General features: G+C 41.2%; 1 protein-coding gene across 8 annotated transcripts in view; it reads right to left on the reverse strand.

The window, feature by feature from the left end:
- NLGN4X (neuroligin 4 X-linked) overlaps window positions 1–21,913 on the reverse strand; it is a 298,374-nt gene that overhangs the window by 101,500 nt on the left and 174,961 nt on the right. For 7 of the 8 annotated variants that reach the window (XM_032331040.1, XM_032331043.1, XM_032331041.1 and 4 more), the window contains 2 exons: window positions 19,061–19,120; window positions 15,618–15,770 (listed from right to left, as the gene is read on the reverse strand). In XM_032331040.1, the coding sequence (XP_032186931.1) occupies window positions 15,618–15,770; window positions 19,061–19,120 (213 nt within the window). The remainder of the gene's footprint in view (window positions 1–15,617; window positions 15,771–19,060; window positions 19,121–21,913) is intronic. The other variant, XM_032331047.1, reaches the window with a different exon arrangement.

Consider the following 21,913-nt stretch of genomic DNA (forward strand, 5'->3'; position numbering starts at 1 on the left):
TTTATTTGAGAGAGAGAGCACAAGCAGGGGGAGTGGCAGGCAGAGGGAGAGGGAGAAGCAGCCTCCGTGCTGAGCCGGGAGCCTGATGCAGGACTCGATCCCAGGACCCTGGGATCGTGACATGAGCCAAAGGCAGATGCTTAACCCACTGAGCCACACAGGCGCCCCACATCTCTCATTTGTAGAGTTTGCAGCTTTAAAGGAATTTGTATAAATTAGGTGCTTACCTAGTCAAAAGCATAGGGATTCTAAATTGAAAAAGGCCATGTTTGACCTCATGATGAAATGCCTCTGGATGTAGCAGAAAGGGAAAAAGAGGTCCTTGGGGCCAGTTTCTTTCCTTCTTTTATATTATTGTTGTTGTTGTTGTTGTTATTTGCATTTCAGGCTGTTGTGGTGTGTCTCGACCTGGTCTGTTTGGTTGCTGTTTGGTTTGTTTATATGTTCCTTTTAAGAGCTGCTCTCAAACTGGGCTCCTCTTAGGAAAGCATAAAGAGGGAGCTCAGGGAGGACCTTAGCCAGCTTCACACTTTATTTTTCTTGTATTGTGCTCAAGTTCACATAGCATAAAATTAACCACATTAAAATGTCCAACTCGGCGGTGTACCCAGGGGTCCCCATTTCAGCCGGAGTCAGCCCTGAGCTAAGGCACCTTCACCTGCTCTCTGAATAGGGTCCTCTGACCCTTTAGCTCTACACCTGAGTTTTTCCTCCATCACGTTTGTTCTCCCATTTGAAGTTCCGTGGGGATTAGCCCTGAAGGGGCAATAACCGGGATTCTATGCCCGGTTATTCACATGGGGCAGAGAATGAAGGAAGGAAGCATCAGTGATAGTGGGAAGTGTGGAGAAGGAGGGGCCAGTTATGTGCTGGGTCAGTAAGAGGCATCCAGGAGCACACAGGGCAGGTGGAAGATGGGCGGGTAGGTGTAATCTTACCTGTGACATACAGGTAAGTGACTGGAGAGCCCCAATGCCACTGTGTGGGCTCCTGACATCAGGTAAATGCTTCTCTTCTGGCTAGCCACAGCTGCTGCCAGGAGCCCAAGCGGTGGGTCTTGCTTGCTGTCACATCCCCTAAGACCCTTCCCGGGTCCCCTCTGTGATCCGGCAACCCAACATGTTACCCCACGGCTCAGTAAGCTTCCAGGACTCCAACATGCTCCCTACCAAATGAAAGAACTTCTGGATGATGGGGTGGTGGGTTGGGGCTTCTACCAACTTCTGATCATAGCGTTTGTAGAATATGAACATCACAGATCTTGTTGTTGCCATGTCACTGTAAGCGATTACTCATTTTGAGTTGCTAAAATCTCCATTTCGCAAGGAAGGATAGGAGAGTTCCCAAATTTGGACTTCAAAGTCTGGCCTCGGGATGAATTTAAAAAGGCAAGCACTGCTCGCTTCACATGCCAGGGATTATCTTTACTAGTTAAAATAAACAGAAATCCCATTGCAAGTTCAAGATCTCATAAATTCTAATCGTTAAGTATAAATCGTATTTGTACTGTTCATCTTGATGTGAAAGTGGGTAACAGTCTCGAAATTTATACTTTCACTGAGGCTAACATCCCCCCCACCACCAACAGTGGATCTTAAAAATTCTCATCACAAGGGGCACCTGGGTGGCTCTGTCGGTTAAGCAACTGCCTTCAGCTCAGCTCAGGATCTTGGGATCCTGGGATTGAACCCTGCATGGGATTCTCTGCTCAGCAGAAAGTATGCATCTTCCTCTACCCCTCCCCTTAGTCGTTCCTTCACTCTCAAATAAATAAAATATTTTTAAATATTCTGATCACAAGAAAAGAGAACTGTAAGTGTATGAGGTGACAGATGTTAAAGGAACCCATGAGGTGATCATTGCATAATATATACACACATTAAACCATCATGCTCTACATGTAAAGTTGTCACAATGTATCATGTTTGTGCTCCAACTTGATACAATGTATCATGTTGTGCACCCAAACCTGTTACAATGTGTGATGAACCTGTGTGCCTAGATGTGTTACCATGTATCATGTTGCAAACCTGAAGCCGTTACAATGTCCAGATCAATTATATCCCAATAAGAGTGGAAAAAAAATCTCTCAGAGTAAAGAAGTTCTCCATGTAAACTAATAAAGGAAGAAAGAACCTTTATGAACAGGGTAGTAGTATCAGAAGCTACTAGAATCTAAAGCAGGATGCTCTGGTTTTATTTTCTAGGAAATAAAAAATAAAGCTTAGGCATTCCCTATAATTAGGAATCCTATTTAATTATTTATTTTATTTTTTATTTTATTTTCACTGGCCAAATGCTCAGCTGGTGAAGCAATAAGATAACATTTTTTCAGGGAAAAAAAATCACCTCTCTATGAGTAGTGGGCTCAGATCTCACAAGGTTTAGGCATCTCTGCTCATGCTATCCTGCATCCAACCCACCATCTAAGTCAGATGCCCTCAGAGTACAGGTCCTTCCACTGGTGAAGGCCACATGTCATGCGTGAATCAGGCCCAGGGCACCAGCTCCTGCCCCAAGACTTGCCCATACTTGCATGTAAGGAACACCATCACCACTCACCTGTGCTGAAAACCAGACAAGAGTGTTAACTAACAGCAACCCAGGACAAGAGTGAAAATACAAAATAAAGAACATCATCTCACCAATCCTGGGTTCAGGCGCACCAGAGCTGCTCCCAAGGGCAATGTGTAAAGTGACTGATTTGAAAAGAAATCGGGAGGCATTATAAGAAGGCCACTGATTTCATTAAAAGTCCACGAGTCACTTTAAAACTTCAGATGAATTCGAATAAGTCCCTTTTTAAAAGCCAGTATTAACCTTATATGTTAATTTTTAGGACCTGCATTTCGAAATGGTAAGTGGCCAACTTGCAATTCCCAGACAGGGCATTAAGGAACATTAGTAATTGGATTTTATCATAGAGAAAAGGTGGAAAGAATATAGCAAAGTGATACTTTCACTTTATATTCATAGCTTTGGAATTTTAGACGAAAATGTGAGATAGAGCCCTACCCATCGCCAGAACAAAGGCGTGAATTTTATAGCTAATATGGGGAAAGATGCTTTTCCTGCTTTAAAAACGAGTGTGGAGGCTTTAAAGTTTCAGAAAACAAACTTCTTGATACTGAATAACTACATTTTTTTGAAAGCCAAGAGGACACAAGAAGGAAATGAAGTCACAGAAAGTTCTAGGTTCTTCAGTGAGGGTGGTGTAGTGAATGAAGGACCAGGCTTCATCCTGAGTCCAGTAACACCCCAACACATGGATGGAAACACTGGACACCCCTTGTGCCCACACACATGGAAACCACAATAATGACCTAATAGACAAATTTAGGTACATGGGCTGCAGAGTGTCCTCCAAAAATTCATGCTTACTTGGAGCCTTAGAACGCCACCTTATTTGGAAATGGTGAAGTCATTTTTTAAGGATCTTGAGACAGAATCATCCTGGATTTAGGTGGGCCCTGAGTCCAATGATTGGTTTCTTGATAAGAAGAGGAGACATAGGAGAAGCCACGTGAAGACAGAGGCAGAGATGGAAAGGAGGCAGCCACAAGCCCAGGGATGCCCAGAGTTCCTGGAAGCTGTAAGAGGCAGGAAGGACCTTCCCTTGGAGCCTCAGGCAGGAGCCCAGTCCTGCCCCGTCTGGATCTCAGCAGTCTTGCCCCACCTGGATCTCAGACCTCTGGTCTCCAGGACTGGGAGAGAATAGATTTCTGTTGTTTTAAGCCACCAAGTTTGTGGCAATTTGTTAAGGCAGCACTAGAAATCTAATACATTGAGATTAGGATCAGCTAAGAAACTTGCCAGCCATTTGCAAAACATTGAGACAGCCTTTGGAAAAAAAATCACAGTTATTGTCTTGCCTACCATTATTGTTCAAAATACCATCGGAAAGAGCCAAAGAAAGAAAATATAACAGAGCTCTCCTGTTTCAGTTTGTTTTTATAATGATCAAAACCTGATAAAAATATAAAGATATGCAGATTTTGAAAAAATTTAAATTTATATTCTTTTTTTTTTTAAGATTTTATTTATTTATTTGACAGACAGAGATCACAAGTAGGCAGAGAAACAGGCAGAGGGAGAGGAGGAAGCAGGCTCCCTGCTGAGCAGAGAACCCGATGCGGGGCTCGATCCCAGGACCCTGAGATCATGACCTGAGCCGAAGGCAGAGGCTTTATCCCACTGAGCCACCCAGGTGCCCCTATATTCTTTTTTTTTAATTTTATTTATTTATTTGACAGAGGAAGACACGGTGAGAGAGGAACACAAGCAGGGGGAGTAGGAGAAGGAGAAGCAGGCTTCCCACCAAGCAGGGAGCCTGATTGGAGACTTGATGCCAGGACCCTGGGATCACGACCTGAGCTGAAGGCAGAGGCTTAACCCACTGAGCCACCCAGGCGCCCCTAAAATGTTTTTTTTTTTTTTAGCCGTAGGTTTCAATTCAAGATCATGTGCACGCCACAAGTATAAATTGCCTCACTTTAAGCTAAGCCACATGTTATGAAGATCAATCCTGAACTCACAACACCCGTGTAAGTAGATGTTTCGAGGAAAAGGGAACTTTTCAGTATCTGTTGAAAAGAAACAGCTGCCAAACGTCAGAAGTGGAAATAAATACAGTTTACGGAAAATTAAGCATTCAGGGATTCTGACAACCAGGAGTTCACCCCCGTACTGCAATTAAAAAAAAAAAAATGTTCGAGCAAATACATTCTCTCCTTTGGTAATTAACTTCCACTTTGCAATGTAGAGTCAAACACACCATGGCTGCTTATCCTCCAGAAGGTGTTGATTATCTGGTAGACACTCCGAAGACTATGACCCCAGCCCTCCCAGAGCTTAGAAATCGGTTACAGGAAGTAAACATTAGTCACAGGAAGAAACAAAGCCATATACACCAGAGTGTGAATTTCACGATTCAAAATTAATTGAGGGACAGGGAACAGGATGCCAGGGTGACCCTCTGTTCCCAGAGAGGGGAAATATCTCAAAGCAGGTGGTTCTCCCTCTTGTGGATGTCTGCCTGCCTGCTCTTCTTCATGAGGGGACACCGAGCAGGGATGGGCAGAGGCCAAGTGCACAGCTCACACCCTACAGGGCCCATTACAGACCTCCAGACAAAAAAGGACATCGGTCCAAAACACCCTAGGTGCTGATCCAAGAGCTCAGAAACAGGACATCCCTGATAGGCCAGCGGAAGAGGTCATGCCCTTCCCCAGGACGCAAGATTAAGGGAAATAGGTCTACTCTATGGATAAATGGAAACAAAATATAACAAACTTGGGCACTGATATGAACATCAGGAAACGGAAGCCAACCCAGCACTCTTCTGTGCGTGGCACTCGACCATACTCTATGACACTGTGCATTTCATGAGATGCATCTGGTCTTTATTTTTTCCTCAAGGCAATAAAAATGTTACGTGCTTGGGGATTTTTTTGTCTCTTCTGTTCACCACGCCATTCCCAGTGGAAGTCACCATGTGGAAAACAGCAGAACCTGAGAATGTATTTAAGGAATGTAAGAATAGGAAATGAGTATGTTATCACTTTAACCCTCTCTCATTGTTTTTTTTTTTTTTTTAATTTAAATTCAGGGCTGTCCCTATAACACTTTGTGAATTTTGCGTGCCACTTCCCAGTTGAAGGAAGACTTGTCCATTTTTTTCTGTTTTGATAGTTACAGAGAGTTTTATGCCTCATGGTCCGTGAATAAATCCTCGCTGCAATTTGGTCAATGCTGGTCTTCCCCTGATAGATGTATCAACCTCTGCCTCATTCACAAATTTAAATTTCCAAGCCTCCAAAATCAGGATCAAATCCCCAATCATGGTAACACTTGTCGAAAGGAGCTTGAAAATCTGTAGACCTTTGAGAGTGGTCTATGCTAGCTATACTTCCCCTATTTCTTGCATCTGTACACCAGGGGAGGGCAATGATTAGACAAGGCTGACATGGCAGGGGGCGCCATAGGGGTTCTGCCCTGAGTGGGCTGACGAGACAGCACTGGGCTTGCATGATGAAGGGATGGAAGGGGGTTACGCTGTTTGGGCAACGACAAAGAGTCATTCTCTAGAGCTGAGCCTATGTTAAGTAAGGTGAGCACCCAAATTTTCAGATCTGTAAGGTGTAACAGAGACCCACAAAGGTGAGTGAAAGTTTCCCCTTTTGTGGTCAATGTTTCAAGTCATATGGAACCTGTTCCATTGAAAGTGCTGGTTTTGCAATTTCTGGTAGAACTATGGTGTGGATGGGTAGGAAGATGGACGTGAAACGTGTAGGGACAATGTCGTGTGAGATATGGTTGGAAGAGCCATCACCCTCCTAGTGTGTGCCTTCCATGTGGATGTCTGATGGCAAATGAGCTCCAAAGATGGTTGACAAAAATCTGAACAGAACGAGCCAAGAAAGTGAATTAGTAACGGGGGAAAAAAAAAAAAAGTTCCTCCAAGAAAATCCCAGGCCCAGATGGCTTCACTGGTGAATCCTAGCAATTGTTTAAAGGAGCATTAACACCAACCCTTCACACTCGCTTGGAAACCATGGAAGCGAAGGGGACACTTCCCACTCATTCTGTGGGGAAACTAGTCCCGTTACCAGAAGCTGACGAATGCATCACCAGAACACAGATCTACGGATTCGTCTTTTTTTATGAATAGAGATGTGAAGTCTTCAAGAAAAAAATACTAGCAAACCAAATCCAGCAACATTCGCAAAGGATTATTCACTGGGGCCAAGCGAGATTTATCCCAAGAGACTCGTTTCGTTTAATATTCAAAAACGGCTTCATGTGATGTATTGTGTCGTTAGAAAACAGGACCAGAAGCACACGTTGATCATTTAAAGCACTGAGTCAAAATGGAGCGCATTGAGAATAAGACGTAAGGCGATACAACTCTTAGGGAAAAATACAGAAGTAACTTGGCGTCCCCTTGGCTCAGGCAGACTCTTTATTCAGAAGACAAAAAGCAAAAGCAAACAAAAGGAAAAAAAAAAAAACACATAGATGGAAGTGCCTCGCAATTACAACACATTTGTGTTTCAAAAGGTCTCAGCACAAAGGTGAGAGAAAACACAAAATGGAAACATGTATTTGCAAAACCTATATCTGATAAGAAACATGTACCTAAATTAAAAAGTAACCTTTAACAACTCGATAAAAGCTAAACAAAAATGGGCAAAGGATCTGAACAGACATTTCTCCAAGGGAGATACATGGCCCGTGAGCACGTGAAAGGATGCTTGACGTCTTTAGGTTTTGGGATAAATACACACCAAATATGATACCACTTTATACCCAATAGGATGACTATAGTCAAAAAGATAGATGTGAACGAGCGTGTTGGTGAGGATGTGGAGAGACTGGACCTTTACATTGGTACAATTGCAGCCACTTTCAAAAAGAAATTGGAAATTATTCAGATAGCTAGAGTAATCCAATGACCTTAGGCATGTACACAAGAAAGACACAGATGTATACTCAGGCAAAAACTTGTACATGAATATACAAGGCACGGTAATACCTAATATCCAAAAAAGTGGGGAGAACCCAAATGCCCATCAAAAGATGGATGGATACCCCAAATGCATAACAGCCATACAGTGAATTATTCTTTGGCATTAAGACATGACAAAGTCCTGACACATTACAAGCTATGACATGCATGAACACTGAAGACATTCTGCCCCGTGGAAGGAGTCAGATGTGGAGACCACACGGTGTGTGATTCCATTTAACAGGAAAATGTCTAGGACAGGCAAAGGCATAGCGATGGGATATTAGGGATGGTCTAAGTCTTTGGGGGTTGGGAGGGATAGGTGCTGGGTTTGTTTTTGGGTGGGGAGTGATAATGTTCAAAACTTAGGTGGGGTTGGTAGTGATGCCTCTCTCTAAACATACAGAAGGCCACTGAATTGCATGCTTTAAATTAGGTGCATCTGGCATAGAAAGTGCTTTAAAGAAAGGACACAGAGATGTTACAAGGGCAGACAAAACCAGTGGGTCATTTACAAGAAGATTAAGAAGATGAGGATGTGTGAAACCCCTGAGAAGTGTTTGGAGGGCCCTTGGAAATCCTTATGACGTCTGAGTGGTTCTCCACAGCTCAGTTTTGAAGAAATACGATTGAAAAGGAGGAAGTGGGTTAACGACAAGATGGGGGAATGAAACACACAGTAGAACTTTAAAAATCAAGAGCATGGAAAAACGAGGAGGAGTAAGAAAGTAGGTACCATTCGCCCAGGATGCTTTTTTGGGAAGATGGGACTACCGCACATCCTTTTCATGAAGAAGTACTGTAGAAAAGCACGAGTGATATTCCTAACGGAGGTCATTTGATGCTTAGGAGGGGCACAGACAGAGCAATGAGGGGGAAAGATATTCAAAGGTGCAGAATACAAAAGAGAGCAATGAGGTCATCTAAACCGTTATCAGGGTATTTTAGTACAGAGACAGAGGGTCACTTTGAAAGATGGGAATCATTCCTCTGTCCAAACTGGAAATATTACCTTATTGCAAAAACTGTTCTGTTGATTCTGGTACAAGCCTTAGTTATATCAGGTAGAACTAATGGTGTTCCTCTGGGAGATCGGGTCATACATCTGCCTACAACAAAATGTGTGTTTTTATAATGCATTTACACTACCCACCTGCTCATGGCTGAACCCATTTCATGGGACACAGCTTTCCCTCCATAACATCTGAACCTATAATAACAGCCATTGTACTGAATGCAGTGAAAGTCAGTGCGTATCATCCTGAATCAATAACAGAATCACCAGAGCCTTGCAATTGATTTACCTACAAAAGACTTTAGCTCTTGCACATCCAACACCAAAGGATGGTTGCGTGGGAAGTTCTAAAATATATCCATTTTTTTTTTAATAGTGGGCATTGCACACTTCATCCCAAATAGCTGCTCTATTTCTAAATAAGGAATATACTACTTTAAGTGTTAGATGCAACATCCCCAATCAATAATATCACAATGTAACATTGTTGTACATGTAAAAATGTAATTTTATTTGAGAAATGCATTTATATTCCTATGTGCACAAGGTCGCTGCCGTATCTCAGTGACATTTTATTCTCCCTAAGAAATTCCCCATGAATTTGCACCGTGCAACCAGGTGACCTCAAACAACTCAAGACGATCGGCTGTTCATACACTTGGTGAGAAGAGAAATGAAGAAAACTTGCAAAAGAAAAAAAGGGGGCTTGTCTTCGTATTAATAATCTGAAGAGACTCTGGTCCGAATGCAAACGTTCCCAGGAAAGGACAGTTTTGAAGGTATAGCCCGTGTGATTACTAACTCAAGCTTAAATGATGCTCTTCAACTAGTTAACAGGAAATTTTGTATTAATTGATTCTCCTATCAGGTGTGTCCCAACATTATGACTTCCAAAAATGGCAATGCCCATACAAAGAAAATATCACCTTCCTTTAGGAAATTCTGAATCATTCATAAGGGATCAAGGACATTCTCCACAGTGTGGCATAGGTGTGTCAATGGTTTCATGCACTTGAGATTTAAAGTCTTGGGTTTTAACTTCTCCCCACCATGACTTTCTCCACCCCAAAAACATCATTTCATATCCCTGGGGATCTCCATTTGCGAGACACGGATGTCTGTCACCTCTGGACAGGAGAGAGCCTTTTTGCTTGGCTGTTCATGTCCACATATCCATGAAGGCACCTTCCCCATGACAGGGTCTTCACCCCAATGCATTGGTTTCCATGTTCCCAAGCTCCTCCAAAGTCCCAAACACAGGGGTTTTAATCCTGAACGATGCCTCTTACTTGCTGAATACACGCAATCAATGCAGTGGGCATTTTCAGCCACCAGGAGGCAGAAGAGGAAAGTCCAAGTCAAAGACCACCAAGGACAGAGCTAGACCATGAACTTCTCCATTCTTGGAGCTCACCTTCCACACCAGCAACAACAAAGACCAGATTAGGTGTTTCCAGGTGATTATTAAATGCACAGAAACCTACTGATGAAGAAGACGTTGGGTGCGACACATTTTGGGCAAAAACATTTCTTTTTTTTTTTTCTTTTGTGCAAGGCCAATGCTGTCTTGCGAAATATATATGCATGTTATGACTGATATCTGGAGAGTATAACCCCCGTGTCACCTTCCAGCCCATCTTAGAGACCAGTGCAGCAGGGGAGACGCAGAGCTTGTTCTCAGAAGGGGCTTCTCCCCTTTGCTGCCCACCACACAGAGGATATTACCCTAACGTTTCCCATACTTTCCACCACCAACTTCCAAAATTCTGGTTTTCCACAATTCCTCTTGCCTCTGGATCCCATTCCCTGCCAATTCTCCCATAGTCCTTGACTGCTCTACTATTGTTTATGTTTCCCTAAATGCAACACATCACCTCTCCACGCTAGCCATTGAACTTTTAACTGCATTTTAAATGCATCTCTTGGGGCGCCTGAATGGCTCAGTGGGTTAAGCGTCTGCCTTTGGCTCAGGTTATGATCTCAGGGTCCTGGGATGGAGCCCCAGGTTGGGCTCCCTGCTCAGCGGGAAGTCTGCTTCTCCCTCTGTCTCCGCCCCTTCCCTTCTGTTCATGCTTTCTCTGTCTAGGTTGAAATACACAAATAAAATCTTTAAAATAAAAGATAAATAAAACAAGTGCAAAATAAAATAAAATCTTTAAAATAGGAAAAATAAATTAAAAATAAAATAAAATAAGAAAAATAAATAAATGTATTAAAAATTAAATAAGGGCAACCCTTCCCGTGGGAAATCACATTGGGGCAAACCTGCAAGGAAGCGTAAGGGGAGTTAGGAGGGCAATGTTAAGACGGGCAGATCCTTGAAGGAGGAAATTGTGTTTTTCCTTGTATCTATGCACTTACACGAAACTCTTGTCTTGATCAATAAGATGGGTTCTCTTTGCAGTTGAAAACAAAATCCTTACTAAGACATAGAAACAATGACAAGACAACAAAGCGTCTAAGGAAACAATAAAGCACGGCCATTGGCAAACAGCCAGCAACATCTTTAACTTCCAAAGAAAGAGGGACGGACAGATGCTCTGCAGAGCATCTTGACGGTTTGTGTGCATAAAGTTATCATAGGGACCCACCAAGCTATTGTGGAGGCAAAATGTTCACACATGATGCACACAATGTGCAATTCACATCATAGCTATTTACAGGAATTGGTGAGTCCTGTATCCCAATGATTCCCAGACTCCTTTTATGGAATCTGACATGGAACACCAACATACCAAGTGCTTTAGAGCAAGACTTCGACCGACATCAAAGAGTCATCTCCAAATGCTGCCGCCCACCCTTGATGTCAGATAGAAACCAAGACCCCACCAAGGAGACCAGAACTGCAAAAGGGAACTCACCATTGCAACATGCATATGGTTCTCAACGCCGTATGAGTTTTAATCCCTGTGTGCTTTTTCCTCTGCCAATAGACCACCTTTATTTCCAAACATTTTTGTGTTCTAGTCAAAGTCATGGCGTCACCGCACCTAAGCGAACGTATGCCATTACTGGCCCTAAAGACAAGTTCAGCATACCCCTACAGAACCTGCCCTGAGACAGAAATTTCAGAATAGCTACTGGCACCTGAAGAAACAAGCGGGTGTCTCTGGTACTTTCTTTCTGAATCCTGGAAAAAAGTCAGTTATATAAATCCATGGGCAACATTTCCTATTGCTGTCACTGGAACACCTTGATAATGAATGAGCGAATGGTAACCCACTAGGAGGCGTCCGGATCACCTCCTGGCTTTTGTTTCTTTGTAAGTACAGTAAGCAAACCCTCCGCAAGGAGGTTTGCAAGCAGTAAGTGAACAGCTCCAGCCACCCATGGCCGGCCACACCGCAGGCTCTCCCGGAGTTTGCTGCCGATGCAGAGTGATCGGAACGTTCTGAAGCAAAAATCATTGAAAGCATGCAAGAGGCATGACACGGCAGGGTAACCAACAAGGTCGTAAGTCCGTGGGAGGTAAACTGAAACAGATATTTGGATGCAGGGAGAATTAACCCACTCAAGATGTAACGGCAAATGGAAAACATCGAGGCAAGGAGAAGCAAGAGGCATCTATAGATAAATTCCAGATAGTTCTATCCGAAAGCATGAGAGAGGAGATTTCTCTTTTCTACTGAAGATCTTTGGACACTTGTCATTTAAATAAGAGTTGGATACCTACGCCTTCTCAGTGACCAAGGTGTACAGAAGAACCAAGAGGAAATATGTTTATAAAAGATCAGCTTCTTTGAAAATAAATGGAACATCAGTTCGATCCCTAGGCTTGATGTAGGCATAATTAAATATTTTATAGCTATGAGGGTACATCACAGCTAGACTGGGATGATCCTGGTTTATGAACCGCACGTTCACCGCTCTCAACCATCCCAGACGAGCCGGTCAGTTGTAGGGTTGATGACCAGCAGGACTGTGTCACACGGTTCTGATTAAAGAAAACATTCCTATTTCAAAAAGCAAGTGTGTTGCCTCCTGTTTCTAGGACAAGGGTCTTATAATCATCATTACTTTTCTTTTGATTAAGGCTCAGTTTAGACGATGGTATTTTGCAGTTATTAGCGATTACGAATCTGGCCAGTGGCATCTGCTTCTGCGGATGTACAATGATATTCATAGGGTGTCCAGTCATGTTAATAAGAATGGAAATTACAAAGGGATGCAGTGTCCTGGATGCTGGGTGTAGGCTGTGAAACTGCCCACAATCACCTTGCAAGGCAGAGAACACTACAACGTTCTACAGAAATTCGGATGAAATTTGCTGCCTTTCTGAAGATCACAGCTCAGACTTCTGACAGGGGGAAGATGCTAGTTCCCTTCTGCCTCATTCTGAAATCTATGTTAACTCCATGCACCAGCCCCTGCTTGTACCCCAGAACTCCTCTTGTTTTAAGCCTCTCTTTGGGGTGTGAAAACAGCATTAATTACACCATAAAAATAATGATATCCAACAGCATTTTTCCATTTCTTCGACAGGAAAGAGCATTTATGCACTAACGATGTTTTAAAGAAGAAACACAATATTTCAACATTCTGCTCAAAACATATCGACTCATCTCAAAAGCACTAATTAGGACGTCCGTCACCACGTGGGTTGAGCCGTCTTATTTGATCATCGCTTTAAATATCTGGATCCCCGTAGTTTAAAAATAATTCTCAAGACTGAAAATAGGGACTTCCTTAAAGCTAACGTGTGTGCCGGGGACAGTTTTCAAGGCGACCGGAGCTCTAGCGGGATCCGTGTGATGGAGATCAACTAAGTCACATTTAAGAATCTCTACGGCCCGTGTATAATCAGCAAAGTTGGCACATTTCACCCCAGCAAATAAAAGGGCGTCTGTGGTGTTCTTAGGGCCTCCACAGTAGCTCATTCGTGGAATGTGAACAGACTGGCATAGAAATTCTAAATTGATTCTTTGATTTCTCAGTCCCCCATTACAGCTCTGTTATGTACCGTGATTTCTTTCTTTCTTTTTTTTTTTTTTTTTAACCCTCCGTGGCCAAATTTTTCAATGGGAAAGATTCAAATTTCGAAAGATTTCAAATTTGAAAAAAAAATGCCGAAAGATTTCAAATTCGAAAACACTTCAAATTTTTCAATGGGAAAGATGCTAAAAGCAAACTCCTTTTCTTAAATTATATATATATGTATATAATTCATATGCATAATCCCTATAACATTTTCTTAAATTATATATATATGTATACATGTACATATATTTATATATGTGTGTGTGTGTGTGTGTGTGTGTGTGTGTGTGACTCACCCTCATAGCATTTTCCAGATCTGCACATTATTTTACAAACTGGCCCAACTCATCAGAGATCTTCATGTCAAGATGCATACTACAGCTTGGCTTGACATGGGGAAAATCAATTTCCCTTGAAATCTAACCTTTTAAGGGAACATCACCACATCACGCATGCAAGAGAACATTTTGGTACTGCAAGTAGCAAGAACTTGTGCAACGTCCGTTGCTTCATTCAGAAAACAGACCCCGGCGCTCCTCCTTGGTGGGATGATGTTACACGGGGCCCCACACACTGCCCTCTTTGAAAAGGCTCTGCTCATGGCTCCAACGCTGTTGTTTCCTCTCTCCACCTCTTTGTTAGAATGGACCTTTTGTTAAAGATCAAGAAACACGATTTCCTGTTGCAAGCACTAGTAGCCAGAGGGGCTAGCCAGAAGCTGCTGGAAAACACACACACACACACACACACACACACACACACACAATCAGTGCTATATGAGATTAACTAAAATGATTCTACCAAGATCTGGCTCATAAGACCTCTGAAAAAAGAAGAAATAAAATCACAAAATGTGTGGACTCTTGAAGCTAATGCTTTTTATTTCCTTTAAAGGAAACAAAACAAAACAAAACAAAACAAAACAAAAAAAACAACAACAAGGAGGAATTTCGAAGGCTTTCTCCATGCTCCAAAAGGCACAACTTTGCAAAACATCTGTGGGCGACTTGTATTTCTAAATTAGAAATGCAATTCTACCAGTAATCCTGCTCCAGGGGTCTGCAACAGGTGAATATTCCACATGTAAATGAAAAAAAAAAAATGTTCAAAATAAAATTAAAACATCAAGGCGAAAACAAAAACTCTTGCTAATTTTGCCCATTTGGAGAGAATGTTCTCATCTGTAATTTTTGTTTCAAAAGCTTCACTGTTTCCTTTTTTTTTTATTTTACTGTAAACCACACTGCACTGCGATATCCATGTTTCCCTCTGTAGAATCACACTGCGAAAGACTCAATTTCCAACACCATGTTTATGTACTGTTGTCTTGAAAACATTTTTACCCACCCCTAGGAATATCAGTCATAAAACATACAACAAGCAGACAAAATTGCCAAAGAATGTAAATCTGAAAATATCACCCCCTACCAAATACATATTTTTTCTAAGCTCTCCACTGGGGAAAAATGAAGGAAGCATCAGAAAATGGAAAGCTACCTACCCTGCTGAATTTCCATGAATGTAGCCAGTGTCCTTTTATGGTAAATCATAAACTATTGCAAAAATTCAACCAAGAGCTGAGCTCCATTGTGTGTAAACACAACGGTCCTTGTGACCTCACAGCAGGGGCCCACACACACAGAAGATAATCAGTTAAGGAATTAAGTGACAAGTTTTCCAACATAGGGAGAAGCTAAGTAACACACCTACGTAACCACAGAAGAAGTCCATGTCTATGGCCATCACCACCTGTTACCAAAGGCTCACCATCCGCAAGGTGTCCACTCTACAGAGCTGTGTGGCTTCCGTGGTATTCTCACAACCCAACGAAAGAAGAGCACCTTAAATAGTTTCCTTTACTTTGGCAACCTTGGAGCCTGCCATTGTCTGAGGAAGGGCAGGGGTTCCCTGAAATGTAATTCAAGAGTTCAACAGCACCAAGCTAAAAAGGCAGACCGAGCTACAAACATTTCTTGCACCGTCCAGGAAGCACAGAGAAGTAGACCTTCATACACATCAGAGTAACATGGTTCTAACCAGTCAGTCCCCACACAACGGAAAGCAGTGCTCGTCTGTCACCCGCGTCTATCACGGCCTTGACACAACGCAATCACTTACCTAGAATGCCCAGCCGGTAGTTAATGGTTATCACGATGACATTGCCGTAGCTTGCCAGAACGCTCCCATCTATCATATTGCCGGTGCCCTCCATGTAAGACCCGCCGTGGATATAGACCATGACTGGCTTCTTACTGTTCTGATCATGGATGTCTGGAAAAAAAGCCAAGTAAGGAAACACAATAAAAAATCACACTGATTAATGGAGGCTCGAAACAAGGGACATGGATTACTTTTCCCTATTTTGGCTGGAATCAACCAGGTGTGTATTTTTGAGTTACAGACACATTCATAAGATTGCCTAAGAAAAGTGTCAATGGGATGATATTTTCTAGTCCTAGGAATGGTACTTTGAGAAGCACACAGACATTTGAAGTCATATGAGTGCATCTGTCCATTGCTCTGTATATCTAAAACACTGAAATATAGAGAACTTAGATGAAATACTTATTTCCTGAACAGGGCTCAAGTCCTAAAAGCTGACTTATCGAGGAAGCACATGGCATGGTGTTTTTCAGCTGGCGAAGTAAGTGTGAAATCAACTTAAAAATGATCATTGATCTTTACGATGACTGCCCTCTTTATTCAAAGGTGAGCTTACAGATTCATTTTCAACTTCACAATGAGCACACGAGACTAGCTGTGAGATTTCGATGCTCAATACGGGACAGAGGATGATGAAAACCAAAGAAAGGGCGAAAAACTATCAACAGAACAGAAATGAGTACCACTGAAAACAGAGCAAAACAAGATGCCCAAGCAAATGTGTTTGTTCTCATTTACTGGCTGCAGGCACAGCTCACACATTTAACACGAAAGCCACGTAATAAAAACAACACAAGACTCCCGCCTCAAGATGGAATTTGTGAAATGTTACATATTTTCACAGAAGACTAGACACTCTCATTGTGATGTGCTACCAGTGGGTACCCTTGGTCATACCTTTGTTCCTTTACTGAGCAGTGATGTAAAAACTATGTTTTGCACTGGTCTGTGAGAACAGAAATTCAGAGACCCTGTGTCCATTTGTGGAAACCACTTTCTAAAAAGGTATTGATCACATAACCTGTTTAATCAGTCCTTATGCTTATATTGAATGTTTTGGAAGACTGATCTCAATGATATTTATTTCTGAATCTCTATGTATTTATAGAGATATATACACATAGGTGTGTATCAATATTTAAATACCTATATGTTATCAAAAGAAACCCAAATGTACCCATATACATTTATTTTCACCTTTTTATCAATCAAGGTTTTTTTTTTTTCTTCTCTCCTAATTCACCAAGACGCTTGTGAAATATCAGAAAGGAGTTTTAAGGAAATGAACCACTATCATTTAGATGGTGGCTGCGAATAAATGAATTATGATCCCAATGTCAAAATGAGTTCATTGGCTGCCTCACTAAGGGCAAGCAGAAGGCTCACAGTCAAGTACAGGAAAGAGTATCATGGCCCCGTGTTTCCGCAGATACTTATTCTCTCAAATAAAATTCAAATATAGAATAAAAGTCCCTTATTCATCATGTAGGCATCATGTGCTATGTGGAATTTTGAAAGACACAGCTTTCTGGAGAGGTGTGCTCTTCTGCATGACTTTTTCCTCTCTCTCTCTGGATCCTGATTTAGTGCATTTGCCATCATTTCTTTTTTCAGTACATGCTGTTGGCTACTCCACTGTGGAAAAGGATTAAGTAGGGATTTTGAGGACTGTCTGAAGGGGTTTCCCTGGAAAAAATGCTAAGCTAGTATCTCTGAACTTTCCAAACACATAGCACAAGATTTTCATGAACTTGAGGGAGGAATTACAAGATGTCCTCTTAATACAAAGTAAAAAAAGAAAAGAAAAATCACAAGTGATTGCTTTCAGTGAAAATTAGGGGTGATTTTATGGTAAGGAATTTGCATTTCGAGCATTGGGAAAACAGGTCCTAAGTATCAAATAGAAATGCACTAAGAAGAAATACAGAACAAGAGGCAAATTATCCTCCTGGCTGGTGCAACAGAACAAAGAAAAGGCTTGGGGTTCAGTTAATACATTTTTTTTTCTTCTTTTTATGTGATCTGATGGAGTACTTTTAAAATTTTGTTTTGTTATGTTTTAATACATTTGTGAATTCTGTTAAAACTGCAGGCATTCCGAGGCTGTCTGCAAAGCAGATGAAGGCTGGCGGAGTCAGTGCAGGGTATGCTACCCTAAGGCCATCACAAAGGATCCTGCAGACAGACATCTGACGTATGGACAGCCTTGTGAACACAGGGGAATGACAACAGCAGTAAAATAATAACAACGTGAAGAGAAGCAGGCATGAAAGCAACATCGGCCAAACTTCTTGGACTGCAGTTGATTTAGAAAAGAGGTCAAAGACAGCAGCGCAAGCTATCGCTGAGAGGTTGCTGCCTGGTGGCGAGAACTCACCAGCCTCTTCCCCGCTTTACGTTGCCTGTCAGCCCCAAACCTGAACGTCCTTCAAGGGCCTTTGTCCTCTAAAGAAAATAAATGGAGGTCCGTGCATTTCGCTCCTTGGATGGGAGTTATATACTTCTTACCCATCGTACGGAGCCTGCACAGGAATATGGCTGGACCTTTTCGTTTCTTTGAAACCACTGATTCTGCTGAAGGCATAGAAATACCTTGTGGTTCCTTCTCGCTTAGAGGCCACTACCTTCCATATGGTCAAAAAACATGAATTTACTTCTGGTGGCGAGTCTGTCACGTAACATGGGATCCTTCACAAAGCAACTTTCCATAGCAAGCAAATATGTGAGGGGGGTAAATGGTGAAAAAACAGCTGCTAAACAGCAGCCCTCAGAGAAACAACATCTCATTAAAATACTTTTTCATGTATTTCACTGTGAGCCAGAGAAGATTCTTTGAAGCCTATTTTTAAATGCATATATTTTTTTAAAAAAGAAAAAAAAAAAAGAAACAAACAAAAGCTCAAATGCCAGACACCCAAAAAGTTGTACAAAGGTGTCTCTCAGAGTTTGGCAGCTTGTAGAAGGAATTAAGAAGACCAAAGGTCCAAAATACAATATAACTTAAAAAATAACCTTTGGAAGGAAGAAAAGAACATATACATGCATGTTATGCATGTTCTAAAATTTCATTTTCTCTTCTTACGACCAAGCCATAAAAAAAAAAAAGGAAAAAGAAAAAGAAAAAGATGGGCTTCCTTGTAAATAACTTTTTTTTTTTTAAATTCACTTCATATTTAGAAATATTTATACTTCTCACAGGTGGTTTGCATTCATGTACAGGGTCCTTGGGACTAAAAGGGACAGTGGTTTCCAAACAAGAAGAAAATAAAGAAGCACACAGAAGTGTACTTGTTTCAGAGAAGGGGAGGAAAAAGGGACTGAAATTAAAAAAAAGAAAAAAATAGAGAGAGAGATTAAAACCATGCATCAGGGTCGAGCTTTGAAAAAACAAAAAATACCTTCATCTTCACCACGGTCATTACTGGTTATATCATCTGCGTTTTTCTTTGTGTTGGCTCCTGGGTCATATTGAGAAGGAAAATAAAGGGAAAAAAGAGAATTCAAAACAACAGGTTTGCAAAAAAATCAGAAGAGAGAGCGATACTACCCAGTAAAAGAAAAAAATATGTCACACAAAAGTTGAAAGTTGTTACATTTGGATTTCAAAAAAATGAGATAGGGCAATGCAAAATGCATAAAAACATAAAGATGTCAAAAAGAACAAATTCAAAATGTTACTTGCAAAAAATGTGCTCTATCCTGTGAAAATGCAGTTTGGGGGTTAAAATGATAAAACTGCAAAAAAAAAAAAAAAACAGAGCTAATGTGAGTTTGAAAAAATAAAAAACAGAAAATTAAATTATTAAAAAGGATTTCCCACATTCTTAAAAGAAATGCATATGAAGTATTCAATGTTGCTCTAATTTTAATATGTGACAATCTACATAAATTCATGAAATGTCACCAGTACACTTTTGTTAGGACATCCATAACGTAAGAGAAAACACATTTATGTAATAAACACGGAAGGACTTTCAATAAAATACTGAAAATTGGCATTCATTTCATGCAGAAGAACTTAAAACAGAGCATTTCAAATACAAATCAGAAATGTCAGTTTGTTAGTTAATTTAAATCAGGACAGTCACCTCTCCCCAGTGGTTAGAGAGCTATTACCCAGTCCTGGTTCCCACTTAGTATAAAAAGAAAACAACAACACAGCTACCATTTTCAATAAAGTTTTCTTAAGACAAGAGAAAACATTAAACATCACATTCTCTGTGTTTGAAACACTTACTAAATATTACTTTGGTGTCAGTGCTCATTGAATTTAACATAAATAAATAAAATCACCTACCTTGATGATCTGGAACATAAGTTACCCTAAGAATCTCCAGGGAAACAAAATATGGGGCAGTGGGAGTATCCCTCAACTACTCCCCAAAATACTCTCTTACACATTCTGTACATAGTGTGCCATTTTGGGTTTTCCTATTCTCAAGATACAACATGCTAAAACATTTCATATTGCTTGAATTGTTCGGTAAATTAGTTCAATTCTCTTCTTTTATAGACAGACATGGCCCTGGGGGAATGCATATCCCAGATCCAGTATCTTCAAAAGTGCCTGAATGACATTCTTCTAGAAGTTCTGCTTAACTCAAAGAAAGTCATCGTGTTTCAAAACCAAGATCTGAAGTTGTTGTTTTTGTAGGTCAGTTATGGATTGCTTATTGTCCATTTTATATGGTTCAACAGTTCTTAGCTCACAGACCTTGGTGGTTGGGTGGGACATCTGATTTGCTGATTTTTGAGGCTTAACTATTCCTGCTATTCATAATTTCAAGCATCTAATATAAGGTCATTGAAGACAGCGACAAAGAGTTGCCTGGGACCCCTTGGAACTCCAAGCTACCATTAATTCAGCCTCATCTACCTAGAAGTACACTTTTGTTGGAACCCACCTGTTCTCCTTACAACACATTCATTTCCAATCCCGTAGAAAGTATCATGACCTCAATATGTCAATTTCTTAAGAGTCATTAGCTTGATATCAAATTTATTTATACCCAACAATCCTACTGCATTGAAATATCTAAAACAGAAAATGTTTAAAAAAAATCAAATGAGGTTGAGGGTCTTTGGGGTTGTTTTTGCCAGAGTTCATCAGTACAGAACCTATCTTAAAGCGAATTCATGGACTTGAATTTATGATGAAATTGTGACCTTAAAAAGGGATGCCTTTCCTGAAGTAGACTACATGAATGATACACAAAACTGTTCTACAAACAAGTTCTCTCATTTCTGGAAAAAATAAAAAAAAATCTGGGCACCTGGGTGGTTGAGTTGGTTAAGTGGCTGCCTTCGGCTCAGGTCATGATCCCAGAGTCCTGAGATCAAATCCCGCATTGGGCTCCCAACTCTGCGGAGAGCCTTCTTCTCCCTCTCCCTCTGCCTGCCTCTGCCTACTTGTGCTCTCTCTCTCTCTGTCAAATAAATAAATAAAATATTTTTAAAAAAAAATTCCTTTCATCCATGGAAGAAGACTTTATATAAGCTTCTCAGAAACAGGTCACTAATGTCATTTAAAAAGAAAAAAAAAATTTGGCTAGAAAAAAATCAAGTTGTCATCACAAAAGTCACAGGAGTAAGAATGTGCTGATTCAGCAGATTCCTTCCAACAAAGTGTTTTCAAGTTTGACTCCCTCTTGTAACACAGTGTCCAGAACACACGCACTCAACATGGGGAAGGCATTCTTTAACGAAGACCCCATACCTACACGTGACCCTCCCCAGGAGCCCATTCTTATAATCCTTGTTTGGAGTCTCTCTTCCATGTTGTGTGCTGTGTCCTGGACTTAGCCCAAAGGCCATTCTGCAACCCAGCTGTCAGGGAAGTGAAATGCCAGAACATTCTCCTAAGACCCACCTCTCCGTGCCCCAGGCTCACCGTCAGGGTGCAAAATGAGAGTGATATGAAATCCATCTCAGGCGGGATGAGAAGCAGTGCTCAGGGAACCATCCCCAACAAAAGAGCCAAGTTCTGAGGATTAGTGATGCTTTCACAATTTCCATGACGTAGTTCCATCAAGAATAAAGTAGCAGTCCAGGATAACCTGCTGCTCTTGGATTCCCTACCAAATTTCTGTTACCCAAAGCGTGACTTCTAAGAGCCTTACTGATGTATGGTTTACATACCATAAACCAACTCATCAAAGCATAACATTTGATGGCTTTTTAATGAGTTGTACAACCACTGGCTTATCCAACTTTGGATCATTTCCACCAACCCTAAAAAGACCGTGTCCAAC

The sequence above is a fragment of the Mustela erminea genome, chromosome X, assembly GCF_009829155.1.
Source record: "Mustela erminea isolate mMusErm1 chromosome X, mMusErm1.Pri, whole genome shotgun sequence".
Taxonomy (NCBI): Eukaryota; Metazoa; Chordata; class Mammalia; order Carnivora; family Mustelidae; genus Mustela; species Mustela erminea.